General features: G+C 43.1%; 1 protein-coding gene across 1 annotated transcript in view; it reads right to left on the bottom strand.

Annotated features, from left to right (window-relative positions):
• The window catches only part of LOC124714502 (forkhead box protein L1-like), a 55112-nt gene that overhangs the window by 2141 nt on the left and 36706 nt on the right, over positions 1 to 16265 (bottom strand). Inside the window, exons 2-3 of the mRNA XM_047243031.1 lie at positions 7884 to 8166; positions 2139 to 2263 (exon numbers count right to left, since the gene is read on the bottom strand). Of these exons, the coding sequence (XP_047098987.1) occupies positions 2139 to 2263; positions 7884 to 8166 (408 nt within the window). The remainder of the gene's footprint in view (positions 1 to 2138; positions 2264 to 7883; positions 8167 to 16265) is intronic.

Here is a 16265-nt window from a genome sequence, read left to right as displayed (position 1 = left end):
CACAAGTACGCTGATAATTTTTGTTTCTAAGTACCAAAGATGAGTTAGTTGAATGACTATCACTGGCACAGTCTACAATGTTTTAAGTGTTTAAAGGTGACTGGTCAATCAGTTTTTGATAATCTGTGAGCTTGAAATAGATGGTCAGAAGACCAAAATGTAGAAACTAAGAACGAATTGTTTGACAACTGATGAACTCTGAGACAATCCAAACACATTTTTAATTATAAATGGATGCTGATCACTTAATTTTTCATAAGTTATCGAAGCTTGAAAAACATCTTCGGATTACCAAAACGGAAAAACAATGGCAGTTCAGATAAATCTTTACTTACGTTTATAATTGCACGCAATCATTTTTTTTTTTACATGATATTTCTTAACTTCTGGCCCATTTCTTTTTCTCCGTCCCCTCTTTTCTTAACTGAGGTGAGAGAAGTCATGGGATAGCGATATGCACATGCACAAATGGCGATACTATCGTGTACACAAGATGTAAAACGGCAATGCGTTGGTGGAGCTGCCACTTATACTCAGGCGATTCATGTGAAGAGGATGTGGTCGCACGACGGGAATTGACAGACTCTGAGCGCGGAATGGTATTTGGGACATTGGACATTCCACTTGGGAAGTCGTTGGGGAATTCAGTATTCTGAGATCCTCAGGATCAAGAATATAACATCTGAGGCCTTACCTCTCACCACAGACAACACACTGGCCACGGTCTTCGCTTAACGACCGAGAGCAGTAATGTTTGCGTATAGCTGTCAATGCCAACAGACAAGCAACACTCCGTGAAATAACCGCAGACGAACGTATCCGTTAGGACAGTGCGGCGAAATCTGGCGTTAATGAAATGGGAGTGCCTTTGCTAACAGCACGACATCAACAGCTCCACCTCTTCTGGGCTCGGCTCCGCATCAGTTGCATTTTAGACGAATGGAAAACCATGACCTGGTCAGATGAGTCCCGATTTCAGTTGGTAAGAGCTGATGTTAGGGTTCGAGTGTGGCGCAGGCCCCGCGAAGCCACGGATGCAAGTCGTGAAAAAAAAAAAAATAAAAACACCTACAGCCGTCCTTGTGATTTTAATCTATTTTGTCGCTACCAGTTTCAACGCTTCATTGCGTTGAAACTGGTAGCGACAAAATAAAATAAAATGACAAGGTCGGCTGTGTTTTTATTTTTTGTCACGATAGTAAACGGCAGTCGTCCCAGAGACCTCCAGCTAAGAGGATGCACATACAAAAATGAATGCAAGTTGTCAACAAGGCAAAGTGCAAGCTGCTTGTGGCTCCATAATGATGTGGGCCATATCTACCTGGAATGGCTAGGGTCCTCTGGTCCAACTGAATCGATCCTTGGTTATGTTCTGTTACTTGCAGACCATTTGCAGCCATTCACTGATTTCATGTTCCCAAGCAACAATGGAATTTTTATGGACGGCAATGTCCTATGCCAACAGGCCACAATTTTTCGCGATTGGTTTGAAGAACATTCTGGACAATTCTCGCGACTGATATCGCCAGCCAGATCGCCCGACATCAATCTCATCGAACATTCATGGGACGTAATCGAGAAGTCAGGTCGTGCATAAAATCTTGCACTGGCAACAGTTTCGAAATTATGGACGGATGTAGAGGCAGCATTACTCAATATTTCTGCAGGGGACTTAACAGCCACTTGTTGAGTCCATGCCACGTCGAGCTGCTTCACTACTCCGGGCAAAAGGATGTCTCACATGATATTAATAGGTATCCCATGACTTTTGTCACCTCATTGTGAAGTTTCCAATGTGAAGGACGTGACTACAAATTCTGGGTTAAATAAAACTTATACATTGAGAAACCGGGTAAGTGAGAATCCTCTGTAGGCGAGAAAAATTTCTTTACAGTATTATATCGATAATTCTTGCATTCATGTACTTAAGTTTAACGAAGGGAAGTACAGTTATAGCTCTTACTGATGTACTTGAAAACGAAAAGGGCGATAAATGTGGGTTCAGTTTGAGTGGTGTCCAGATCAAAGCAGGAGAGAAAGAAAGCTAGTATGAAGAATCAGTCACTAGAAGCTAGTAATTTCTCCAAATGCCTGGCAGTCCATAACTAGGAGCATAACACCATAGAAGCCCAGCGGACCTGTGATTCGCCCGCGGCATTGTGTGCACTGGACGCCGCAGACCGGGATCTCCTGGTGCGCCTCCTGCGATAATTGCCTTGCTCGAACATGTCGGCCGCCGCTGGGTCCAGCGTCCAGTAGCTGCCTGCGGGAGAAAAATTTGGAAATCTGTGGTAAGTTCCTTTAGGATCAAACTGCTGAGGTCTTTGGTCCCTACGCCTACAAACTACTTAATCTAACTTAAACTAACTTACGCTAAGGACAACACACACACACACACACACACGCACACACACACACACACACACACACACACACACACATACACACCATGCCCAAGGGAGGACTCGGACCTCTGACGGGGGAGCCGCGCGAACCATGGCAAGGCGCCCAAGACCGCGTGGCTACCCAGTGCGACTTCCACGCGCGGCTCTGCATCAGTTTCGGAGCCACAATCTCACCTCTATTTGCACCGCTCCGACGCTGTCAAAGTGAAGTCCTCGACTGTGTTCTTTAAGTTTTGGAAACAGATGAAAAGCGGATGGAGCAAAGTCGGCACTGTATGGAGGATGATCGATGACAGTAAACACAAGGCGTAGGATTTTTGCAGATGTCGCAGAGGTCGTGTGATGGTGTGGCATTGTCATGCCAAAGGAGAAGGTGCTCTCTGTGTGGGCGAACTCTTAGAATTCGGAAATCGATTGCAGCACGCTATGTCTCACGCACCGACATACCGTACACACCGCCATGTTACACACTACAATTCGGAGCCCTCTTGCGGCCGAAGGCTGCAAAAATGTAGACTTGAATAACAAAGATGTTTTATTTAAAAAGAATTAAGAGTTTTCACATAAAAAGTTGGAGGCATTACTTTTTAGTAAGCCCTCGTATTTACGCTTGCCAACGGTCTTGCCGCAGTGGTAACAGCGGTTTCCGCCAAATCACCGAAGTTAAGCGCTGTCGAGCTTGGAAGAGTCACCGTCCGGATCTGCTAAGTGCTGTTGGCAAGCGGGGTGCACGTAGCCCTTGTGAGGCCAAATGAGGAGCTACTTGATTGGGAAGTAGCGGCAGCGGTCACGGAAACTGACAACGGCCGCGAGAGCGATGTGCTGACCACATGCTCGTCCGCATCCGGTGACGCCTTAGGTGTGAGGATGACATGGCGGTCGGTCAGACCGTTGGGCCTTCAACATCCGTTTGGACGGTGTTTGTCTGTTTGTTCATATTTAGGCTCAAGTCAGTTAAATTGTGGGTCATAAGGTCATAAAGTATCAATTATTACCCAGAAAAAATAAATTTAAGTGATTAAGTTTTTTATTTGTTTGCAGTCTTGGTACAAATTGAAATTAACGCCTCACAGTACAGTAGCATGCCGCCAGATGTGCAGTCCATCTCCTCTAGCGGCGTACTACGGTTCCCAGGCACGGGCATTTCAGCGTGCACCAAGATTGCAGAGATATAGCTACAAACAAACAAATGATAACGTACGTAACTTTATTCTTTTGAGATGATGGTTATAACTTCACGAATGTCCCTCATACTGTAGGGAGAATACAGGAAGTTTAGACCGAAATGGCTGCTACAGCGTAAGATATATTCGTTGTTAGAGTATGCAGTCAATTACTGTGAGAAGCGTACGGAACCCTGGATTGTTTCCTGGTCTGTAATGTCTCATTTGCCCATAAAGGTTTTGGAACAGCCGACAAAAATATCATTATTTTCTAAAAAGAACGCAGTAATAAAAAGGGTAAGTGGAAATCACTGTATCTTCCCAACAGAGAGATATTTGATCTGCTGACGCGCTAAGGTAATTAATTTGCAACAAAACTGCCACAGAATAGTATCAGCAAATTATCTGGGATAATTAAATATAAACTGTGTACTGGAATATCATACAGTCCGGAATTACCGCAACGTGTTGTAGTAGAGAGGCAGTTGATTGAGAGAAATTTAATTTTATCCGTTTTTCAAAGCCATTCTGCTTGAAATAATGAACGAAACTAAGAAAATGATGATAACAAAATTTTGTCTTCTACGTTCATACAGACACAGTCGATCATTTTCTGAACTAATGTGAATTCCAGCAGCGGGACTTCGGCCTATAATGAAGAGTCTGTTTAATTCCAGCAGATTGCAACAGACGTAATTAAATATACTTCTCATAATATTCGTACAGCATCAGTACATCCACTGTATGTCTGAATGTGCGGTCTGTTGGCTTGACTGTGTGGAGGATCTATGCAATTTAAAGTGAAAGCTGTAACGGAGTTATATTGTGCGAACGCATCCTTACGGTTGATCATGTATAACTTCAGTGTTTCCGGGCAGCTCAAATTAATTTATACACTCAAAGAAATGTAATAGTAATACAAGACAGGACATAAAATGATAGAAACCGGTGTTAATCAATGTAGACATTAACACTGATGTACGTTATCTTTTTCTCCCATAAATAATTACGGAGAGTACAGGATGATTACGAACGGATCGTGTTCGATTTAGTTTTATACTCACTATTTACAGAATTTAGACTTTGTAATCTATCTGGAACACTGTTTTAGTCTGCCCGGAACTCTGTTGTACGGTGTATCGACCAACAGCGTTACAAGTTGGCGATAACTTTGTTGGGGCATTGTTTAGTGTTTATTCTGTGAAGTAACACTGGCGTTAGCGAGTCATTTTTTTCAGATCAGGCTACGGGTGAAATACACTTCTGGTCATCAAAATTCCAACTGCTTATGGTACGTATACAGTATAGCAGAAGAATAAATGATTAAATTTGTAAGTGATCGTACGATATACATTGCGTGAAATTTAGTATGTAGACTTTTAAATGAACACATCGCTATTCGAATGTTTTGTTGCTTATTTAATTTATAACTAAGGTTTCGGCATTTTATGCAATTTTCAAGTGATTGAGATAATGTCATTAACATATAACGCACAACCCAAGCTCAAAATTGGCCATAAATTAAGAAAAATATTGGTTCTTCATGAAATATGGGGAGCCAATATTGTTCTTAATTTATGGCCAATTTTGTGTTTGATGTCCTGCATATATGTTAATGACACAAACTCAGTCGCTTGAAAATGGCATAAAAGGCCGAAACCCGGGTCGTAATTAAATAAACAAGAAAACAGTCAAATGGCGGTGCGTTCATTAAAAAAAATGGTTCAAATGGCTCTGAGCACTATGGGACTTAACATCTATGGTCATCAGTCCCCTAGAACTTAGAACTACTTAAACCTAACTAACCTAAGGACAGCACACAACACCCAGCCATTACGAGGCAGAGAAAATTCCTGACCCCGGTTCATTAAAAAATTATTGCATGACTGTTGCTCAGTAAGATCAAAAACTGTTTAGTACCTACAGCTGGCCCTCCTCCCGGCAACAACAACGCCTCTAACCCAGCTAGGCATCGGGTCGAAAGGCGGCTGGATGACAGATACGGGTTCATCACTCCATGCTGTTTCCGCTCTATGCCAGTTTACATCAATCATTGTGCCTTATGAATGGTGGCATACAACTCTCTCGACAACCCATGACCATATGCTTTCCATGGGTGAGACATCTACAGAAGGTGCTCGCCATGACAAAAGTCGAAACCTTGTGTATTAAGCTAGGACTGGACAGTACGGGGAAAATGCGGTCTCGTGCTGTCTTCTTGAAAGATGTCAAGGTGACAGGAAAAAAAGGGTGCAGCCACTGGCCTTAACACGCCAGAAAAAAGGCTGAAAAGACGATGTGGTGACACTCATTTTTTTAGCGTTGTCGTTGGGCGTGCTTGTCTGCTGCTGCGTCGATGGTAGCTGTACCGATGGTTAATGTAGTACTCCGGACATTGTCTTATGTTTTCTGTGTATGCTTGTCGTGCTGTAGACAAGACCATTTCCTGACGCAAGATACGTGACGTGCCTGTAAAGCTGCACGCATGGCTGAGTGAGCAATGTGTCCTCTCGAGTGATAGTCGCTTGGGGTCCTTAACTATGGCGCTCCTCAAACCATCGGTTCCATATTGGCATGACATTTACGGGTCCCCCAACCACATATTGGGATAACATTTACGGGTCCCCCAACCAACACGAGAAACAATATCGCAGAATGATAAAAAACAGCAGTCTCGGTAAGACACGCTCCAGCCATTGTTGGATTACGACATGTAGTGGGACGTTTCTCCATCTTACTCGGGGCGCGACATGATACTGTTACATTCAAACAACATTCAAATTTGATTTCCGAAAGAGAAATGTTCTGCGTAATCTTTAGCAATGTACGGAATGTAGATGCTGCTATTCCTGCTTGCTTTAAGGTGTTATGCTGAAATGCTACTCATTTGCATAGCTATAATACACTACTAGTCCACCTTTGTAGCCGACAAGGAGACACATGGCTGTCGGATTTTTGTAATTTTTTGTATTTATGGTACGTAAAAATCAGAATTCAAATAAAGGTGTAGAAAATTAGTTCGATGAGACTCAAAAATTCTGGAGAAAAGTGACTTAGAAGTTCCGCGACCATGCTTAATATGCTAAAATGAGATGGATTTTTTCGACAAGCAGTGTGGCTTTGTGGTAGAGTGCTGCGTGGAGGGCCGGAGTTCGATTCCAGGCGGTATCAAATTTTTAAACAAAGGCGCATGTTCAACGAGCATTTCCGTCAAGCGTAGAATACATAAGACGCAGGAGACTGGTATTTGCTAAATCGACGCTCATTGCGGTCATTTTTTTTTTGTTTCGGTTCGAATACCTACACCATTAAAATGTAAAATTCATCAATACATGCTAATTGACAGATGCAACTCTCATTTCTATGAAAAATTCACATCTTCTTATTTCTAATTATCCACTGCATCCAAATTTCAGCCCTTATTGCAAACAGAAAGTCTTAATAGCGGAACTTTTATAAAAGATTGATGACTTAAAAAATTATAAATTACATTTTTTTTATATCTTACGCTTGAGATAAATGCTCATTGAACGTGTACCTTCGGTCAACAATTTGATTCTACATGGACTCGAACCCTGGCTCCTCCTCTCAGCGACCAAGCACTATATCACAGAGCCACACTGCATCTTGAATAAAAATTTACCTTATATTGGCATGTTAATCATGACTGGAAAACTTTACAGTCTTTCTTTTTAAAGAATTTTTTGGAGTTACATCGATCTGCTTTGGGGGAGGTGTATTTGAGTTCTGAACTTCACTTACCCTAAGTATAAAGAACTACAAAAATCCAGTTACGGTGTGATCCCCTTGTGAGAGTCAGCGCGGCTGCCTGCCTTGCGGAGGATCCGTCTTCGATTTCCGATACTGCCAGGGATTTTTCCTTACTCGGCGTTGTGGTGCGAACTGAGGAGCTACTCGACAGATTAGCAGCGGTCCCAAGCTCAAGAAACCCAACTACGACAGGGAGAGCGGTGTGGTGACCACTGCCCCTCCATACCGCATCCAATGGTGCCTTGGCCCAGGATGACACGGCGGCCGGTCGGACCGATCGGCCCGTCCAGGGCTTAAACTCAGATTTTTTTTTACTTTTTAGTACACTTCATATCAGTTTACGTTTGTTGCATTCCGTTTTCCTAGTGTTACAATTATAACGGTCAGCAGTGTAAGTTCCACCGATGAGATCTATTAGGTAATACCCTTGACAGCTCATTTATAGAACATGAATAAATCTAAATGATTTTTCAGAAGCCATTACGTCAGTGTGTGAAGCGATACTCCCATTGCATAGCAAACATAAACAAATGCTAATACACACCTTTGCCACTGCTTGCACCCGCCTCCATGTCCCGGTCGCGTGGAACCTTGATGAAGCAGTCGTTTAGGCTTAAATTATGACGGATGGAGTTCTGCCAGCCTTGTCGGTTGTCCCGGTAGTATGGAAATCGCTCCATGATGAAGCGGTAAATGCCGCTCAAAGTGAGTTTTCGGCCCGGGGAAGAACTGATGGCCATGGCTATGAGTGCGATGTACGAGTATGGCGGCTTCTCTGGCTTTGGTTGTCGGCTTTCCGCTCTTGGCACAACGGGAAGACAGCTCCACTGCAACAGCAAGTGACGTGCACGAATATTTGCTGGATTTCGATATGTTTCTTACTTTGACATTAAACAAGACTCTACAGGAACAAAAAATTATAAAATACTCCATGATTACGTGTGAGTAATAATGAAATATAGTTACATTTTGGCTTAAAAAAGGGCCATTCTACTGTGAGAGCTACTTATCCGTTCACAGGACACAAGATGAAAAAGTTCTACATGATACAATGTCGCCAGTTTCGCTTACCAGCAAGTTATCCAAGATACCTAATTGTGACTCAAGCTTAGCATTCTCTGAGAGCCTTCATGTTTCCGTAGAAAATATGGACCATCTCTTGCATGGTTTACTTTAAGCGGCGGCTTTAAGCCATATGAATATATGCCAACTTTAAAGGAAATAAAAATCAATAGTGCACACATATTGATGCTCGTAGCGATAGCAACAAACAGAAATCATGCACTCAATGAATCTAAACATGGTGGATATATAGTGTATTCCAGGAGGAACGATCAGTACAGGGATATGACAGGAACGCCCTTTTGAAGCAAGAAACGTCATGAGGACATAAGCCCATTCTGAACGGTTTCAGAAATAGAAAACGTTTAATGTATATTTATTATATGTGGCGCCCACGCGTGTGTGTTACCCACCCAACCTCTCTGACGTTTTATTCTAGCCCAACCTACCTCGTTGCTTTCAACCTCTTTGCTCAGAATGTCTTTCTGCCATTAACTAGCCCGATGAACGTGCAGTTGTCCATGGTGTGTCAGTAGGGCGAGGAACTGAGAGTGTATCAGAGAGAAGCAGCAGTTATCTGTGTTTATATATGAGCTGGCTAAAATGCCAGACTTCTATACTTTTGAAAAATATGCAAATATTTTCGGCTTCTGCGATGTTAGTGTTCCTGCTGCTGCCGAATAATACCGGGACGATTTCTGACAGGTCGAATTCCTTATCGTAGAGTGTGTACCAAAGTTTACAGCACATTGATTGAAACAGTTATTCTTACAAGATAACATTTTTCTTCTGAACGTGTAGTCCAGCAACCGGTGCAGGAACAGCAACAATAGTTGAAACGGTGCAGCGTAGTCCTACACGCGGAAAACTTGTACCCATTTCACATACAGCATGTCCACTATATCCACAGTGGCAACAGTACCACACGACTTGAATTTTGTCACTGGTTAATGGACAATCATCATTTCTTTCCATTAACAGCATTCACTGATGAAGCCTTGTTCACGCGGAATGGAAACAACAACACTCCTAATAACCATCGAAGGTCGCAGGAAAACCCACACGCTACAGTAGAAACAAATTTCCAAGTTCGTTCTTCGACCGATGTTTGGTGCGGTACGATTGGTAACATGTTGATAAGTCCCGTCGTCTTAGAAGAGCGAGTGAAGGGATAGAAGTATTTGTATTTTTTTTTTTGTTAATTCGTTTGTTGAACACCCTGAGGAAGTTCCTTTGGCCACACTCACTGCAACGTACATCCAGCCTGACGGAGCCCCTCCACATTTTACCAGATGAGTGAGGGAACATCACAGCCACACCCTAATCTCTCGATTGCTCGTGGTAGTACAGTTAACTAGCCACCAAGATCGCCAGACCTTACGACATTAGATTTTAGTTTATGGGGTTGGATGAACTCTGAAGTGTACAAACGAAAGGTGAATAACCTGTACCTTCCACAGATCGAAGTGACATGATCCTCATGGATATGAAGTAACTCAGAAATATCTTAACCATGTTTTCATTTAACGGGTAATAACAAACTTGACACAAAACATGTAAATATACAATATACGAAGATACGTATGACAATTTTTGAAGCCGTTGTAGCCACACAGCACCAAAGAGAAAATCAGTTTACAGTACTTATTTAAATAGGTAACATTACTATGCTCAAGACGTACAGAAGTCAGATTTTACGTAACATTCACATTATCTCGTATTATATCGATATACAAGTAGTCCCACCTAAACATTTCACCGCCAATATCTCTGACAGCACAATAGATGTTAACAAACGGCTTTCACGGGTATGAATGTACGGCAGCGGCTCACGAAAGTAAATACTAGGAGACATTCTAAACCGTATGCAAATATAGGTCTCAACGCAAACTTATGTTTTTTTTTTTAAATTGGACAACCCATATTAGTCCATACGCAATCAATAACACGAGGAATCAAAATAATAAGGTGTTGGTTGCATCGTAATACGAGAATTGTCCAGAAAGTAAGTTCCGATCGGTCCTGAAATGGAAGCTACAATGAAAACCAGAAACGTTTTGTTTGCAGCAGTTAGGTACACCTTCCACCTACTTCTCTACATAGCCGCCGCACCAACTTCGATTGCTGTCGTAGTGTTGTATCAACTTTCCAATATCTTCGTCATAGAAAGCAGCCCCTGTGCTTTCGGCCAGTTATCTGCACTGGTCTGCAGCTCGTTGTTTGTGGAAAAATTTTGTCTTCATAGCCAGCGGTTCTTGTGAGTAGAGATGAGACTCAGGGGGAGCCAATTACGGACTGTATTGTGGGTGATCAAACACATGTCATCGGAAACGCTGCAGGAGCGTCTTCATTGCCCCTACAGTGTGCGGCCGAGAACTGGCATGAAGAAGGAACTGCTCGACAGTTGTGTTATGTGGGCTGCATGACACAGGCGAAATCTCTAACCAGGCCCTCGTACTTGGCGGGAGACACTATTCCATACGCATCTTTACGTGCTCACTGTTCACTGAAAACTGAAAAGAGCGACGCGACACGATCGACGGGCATACTAGAGACACTGCCCAACACATCTGTGCAAAGCTTTACCCGATTTTCCCAGAGGTTTCCATTTCGCGACCGATCGGAACTTACTTTCTGGACAAACCTCGTACATCAGTTACATCCCGAGAAACTGGAACGCGAAGTTGATGCGTGAAATGAACGAAACGCGCCGCAATTGCGCTTCCCACGATGCAAGCGTGACCCCCATGTTGCTTCTGATTGACGGGCTAAGATGCGACAAACGCTGTACTTACATATTGCTATGCACACTGTTAGTACGTGGCCTCGGAAACATACACATCTCCTGTCACCCGTCATGAAAACAAGGACGCTGCTTACTCATACGTGCTTTATTGAACTTTTCGACAGTACTAAAATGGGCCTAACGGTAACGAAATACCGATAACCACCGACCAGAGTAAACAAAATTAATGGCTGTCAAAGGGTCGCACAGAAGGATACACAATGGTACAAGCCAGGTACAGGACATGTCACTCAGTATCTTTAATGACTACGACACAATTGAAACGTTGCAGATGGTGCAACGCATACATAAACGCACAGTAGTACCAACAAAACCAAGATACGTCTTCTCAGTAATGCGCAAAATGTATGCCGGTGTACAATCTCATGTTTCACAGCCGAAACGTTACAACGTACGCTCGAAGAGATCGCCATTTACTTGGCGACATCGCTGTGCGCGCTCCATCACGGATCCAGTCACGGCTGTCAGTGTTCGTGGTGTCATTGCAGCATGTGCAGCGGTAATCCAGCTTTCACTTGTCGCCAGCGAAAAGACTACAAGGGGGTGAGGTCTGGCAACCGAGCTCGAAATCCCTGAATGGGGCTGCCCCGTCCAATCTACCGATGTCAGGATTGTTGGTTTAGTGCTTGTCGTGCCACCATAGTATTATGCACAGGCCCTCCATCACGTTGATACCACATTATTTGACACAAATGAAGGTGTAGGTCTTCCGTCAGTCCAGATAACGTATATCTCAAGAACCGCTCGCACTGTCGACCATTAAGAGTGCCATCAATGAAATACAGGTCAGTGATGTGCTGTCTTACAGTACCACACCACACACTGACACTCCACTGACTTTGAAGTTCAACCTGGTGAATCCAGTGAGGGTTTCCTGGTGACCAGTAGTGCACGTTGTAGAAGATGACTTTCCCATGGTTCGTAAACGTGGCCTCATTGGTAAACAGTACCGTACGCAGAAAGTTATGCCCTTGCCGCGGAACTTACTGACAATATTCCAGGCAAATGTGAACGTCGTTGTCATGGCGACCTTGATGTAGCGCCACGTGGTATGGGTGGACCTCCGCGTTTGCAAGATACGCATCACGCTGGTTTGAGGGATTCCTATCAGTCTCTCCATTTCTCGAATACTTGCATGAGGGTTTACTGCAGTGGCCGCCACAACAGCTGTCTCTGGTTCTTCAAGTGTTATGCCTTCACCCCGGATCCACCGCCCTGTCTCGCGAAGCCTTCTAACAATATTCATGAAGATAGCACAGATCGGATTACGTCTGTTAGTGTAGCGCTGGGCATACAACCGTGCTGCACGTCAGCCATTTTGGTGACATTCTCAGTAGAATAATATCATGTCAACCATTTCCTCATCTGTGAATACCATGTTATTCACAATATACATAAATGACCTTGTGGATGACATCGGAAGTTCACTGAGGCATTTTGCAGCTGATGCTGTGGTATATCGAGAGGTTGTAACAATGGAAAATTGTACTGAAATACAGGAGGATCTGCAGCGAATTGACGCATGGTGCAGGGAATGGCAATTGAATCTCAATGTAGACAAGTGTAATGTGCTGCGAATACATAGAAAGAAAGATCCCTTATCATTTAGCTACAAAATAGCAGGTCAGCAACTGGAAGCAGTTAATTCCATAAATTATCTGGGAGTACGCATTAGGAGTGATTTAAAATGGAATGATCATATAAAGTTGATCGTCGGTAAAGCAGATGCCAGACTGAGACTCATTGGAAGAATCCTAAGGAAATGCAATCCGAAAACAAAGGAAGTAGGTTACAGTACGCTTGTTCGCCCACTGCCTGAATACTGCTCAGCAGTGTGGGATCCATACCAGATAGGGTTGATAGAAGAGATAGAGAAGATCCAACGGACAGCATCGCGCTTCGTTACAGGATCATTTAGTAATCGCGGAAGCGTTACGGAGATGATATAGATAAACTCCAGTGGAAGATTCTGCAGGAGAGACGCTCAGTAGCTCGGTACGGGCTTTTGTTACAGTTTAGAGAACATACCTTCACCGAGGAGTCAAGCAGTATATTGCTCCCTCTTGCGTATGTCTCGCGAAGAGACCATGAGGATAAAATCAGAGAGATTAGAGCCCACACAGAGGCATACCGACAATCCTTCTTTCCACGAACAATACGAGACTGGAATAGAAGGGAGAACCGATAGAGGTACTCAGGGTACCCTCCGCCACACACCGTCAGGTGGCTTGCGGAGTATGGATGTAGATGTAGATGTAAATGTAGAATGCCTAGAACGGATGGACACCAATTACAATATACTGTATGTCGGTGCCATGCATCTAAATGTATTTGCACACAGAACAGCCTGCTTCGTAGTAAGCCATTTCCACACACAGTGCCGATTGTGGCCCGTTCTTGCACACAACTGCAGAGGCGAAGTGTTGACCTCGGCAGTGTAATGGGGTGGCGTACACAAACTGACAGTGTTCCGTAGTCTGCATGCATTGTGGCAGGAATCCCTATTATTACTTTCTGCCCTCGGGATAACAGTGAAAGTAAGAATGTGTACGTCAATCATATCGCGATTACGAGCAACGTGCGGGTCCCGCTTGCATCGCAAGAAGTTCAATAGTGGTGCGTTTCGTTCATTTCACATGTCAGTTTCATGTTCCAATTTTTGGGGATGTAATTGACGTATTACCATGCAACAAACGCCATTATTAATGAGAGTTCTCAAGTTATTGACTGCGTATGGAATAAAATGGGTTTTCCATTTTAAAAAATGGTAAGTTTCTAACATGTGTGAGACTGGTTCTGCTCTGTCTTCCTACCACAGTTGCGCAAGGATGCTCTATGAGTGTTTTAGAAATTTGTGATGAACATAGTTCAGAAGAGTACAGCAGTACGGAAACTGTAATCAGACAATGATCTCATGTTGGTTCCACTACACTCCCTGTATACGAAACATTAATGCTAACAGAAATAAGTGTATGGGTTCAAATGATTCAAATGGCTCTGAGCACTATGCGACTTAACTTCTGAGGTCATCAGTCGCCTAGAACTTAGAACTACTTAAACCTAACTAACCCAAGAAAATCACACACATACATGCTCGAGGCAGGATTCGAGCCTGCGACCAAGTGTATGGGGTCAGGCATAAACGTATGTTAGCAACAATGAAAATGTTAGATTTTGATTACCCAGGTTTACGTTTTACTCTAATGGTTGAGGCGTTGTCTAACTCAGTCAGAAATTACACTTTTTTTCAAGCATTGAATATTGGTCAGCCACTTGACGTAGTCCTTATTCTATTTATTTCTACTAGTTTGTATACTTTAATTTTAACATGGTTAACTTTGTTAGTCATGGTGATCTCTCCATTGGCAAAAGATTCCGGAATAGTCCCCCATTCGGATCTCCGGGAGGGGACTGCCAAGGGGGAGATTACCATGAGAAAAAGATTGAATAATCTACGGAAGGATAATGTTCTACGAGCCAGGGCGTGGAATGTCAGAAGCTTGAACGTGGTAGGGAAACTAGAAAATCTGAAAAGGGAAATGCAAAGGCTCAATCTAGATATAGTAGAGGTCAGTGAAGTGAAGTGGAAGGAAAACAAGGATTTCTGGTCAGATGAGTATCGGGTAATATCAACAGCAGCAGAAAATAGTATAACAGGTGTAGGATTCGTTATGAATAGGAAGGTAGGGCAGAGGGTGTGTTACTGTGAACAGTTCAGTGACCGGGTTGTTCTAATCAGAATCGACAGCAGACCAACACCGGCAACGATAGTTCAGGTATACATGCCGACGTCGCAAGCTGAAGATGAACAGATAGAGAAAGTGTATGAGGATATTGAAAGGGTAATGCAGTATGTAAAGGGGGACGAAAATCTAATAGTCATGGGCGATTGGAATGCAGTTGTAGGGGAAGGAGTAGAAGAAAAGGTTACAGGAGAATATGGGCTTGGGACAAAGAATGAAAGAGGAGAAAGACTAATTGAGTTCTGTAACAAGTTTCAGCTAGTAATAGCGAATACCCTGTTCAAGAATCACAAGAGGAGGAGGTATACTTGGAAAAGGCCGGGAGATACGGGAAGATTTCAATTAGATTACATCATGGTCAGACAGAGATTCCGAAATCAGATACTGGATTGTAAGGCGTACCCAGGAGCAGATATAGACTCAGATCACAATATAGTAGTGATGAAGAGTAGGCTGAAGTTCAAGACATTAGTCAGGAAGAATAAATACGCACAAAGAAGTGGGATACGGAAGTTTGAAGTTCTCTAACGCTATAGATACAGCAATAAGGAATAGCGCAGTAGGCAGTACAGTTGAAGAGGAATGGACATATCTAAAAAGGGCCATCACAGAAGTTGGGAAGGAAAACATAGGTACAAAGAAGGTAGCTGCGAAGAAACCATGGGTAACAGAAGAAATACTTCAGTTGATTGATGAAAGGAGGAAGTACAAACATGTTCCGGGAAAATCAGGAATACAGAAATACAAGTCGCTGAGGAATGAAATAAATAGGAAGTGCAGGGAAACTAAGACGAAATGGCTGCAGGAAAAATGTGAAGACATCGAAAAAGATATGATTGTCGGAAGGACAGACTCAGCATACAGGAAAGTCAAAACAACCCTTGGTGACATTAAAAGCAACGGTGGCAACATTAAGAGTACAACGGGAATTCCACTGTTAAATGCAGAGGAGAGAGCAGATAGGTGGAAAGAATACATTGAAAGCCTCTATGAGGGTGAAGATTTGTCTGATGTGATAGAGGAAGAAACAGGAGTCGATTTAGAAGAGATAGGGGATCCAGTATTAGAATCGGAATTTAAAAGAGCTTTGGAAGACTTACGGTCAAATAAGGCAGAAGGGATTGATAACATTCCATCAGAACTTCTAAAATCATTGGGGGAAGTGGCAACAAAACGATTATTCACGTTGGTGTGTAGAATATATGAGTCTGGCGACATACCATCTGACTTTCGGAAAAGCATCATCCACACAATTCCGAAGACGGCAAGAGCTGACAAGTGCGAGAATTATTGCCCAATCAGCTTAACAGCTCAT

The sequence above is a fragment of the Schistocerca piceifrons genome, chromosome 1 (genome assembly GCF_021461385.2).
Source record: "Schistocerca piceifrons isolate TAMUIC-IGC-003096 chromosome 1, iqSchPice1.1, whole genome shotgun sequence".
In the NCBI taxonomy this organism is placed as follows: Eukaryota; Metazoa; Arthropoda; class Insecta; order Orthoptera; family Acrididae; genus Schistocerca; species Schistocerca piceifrons.
The sequence above is the reverse complement of the archived record's forward strand: the minus strand, read 5'-3'. Positions and strand labels throughout refer to the sequence as shown.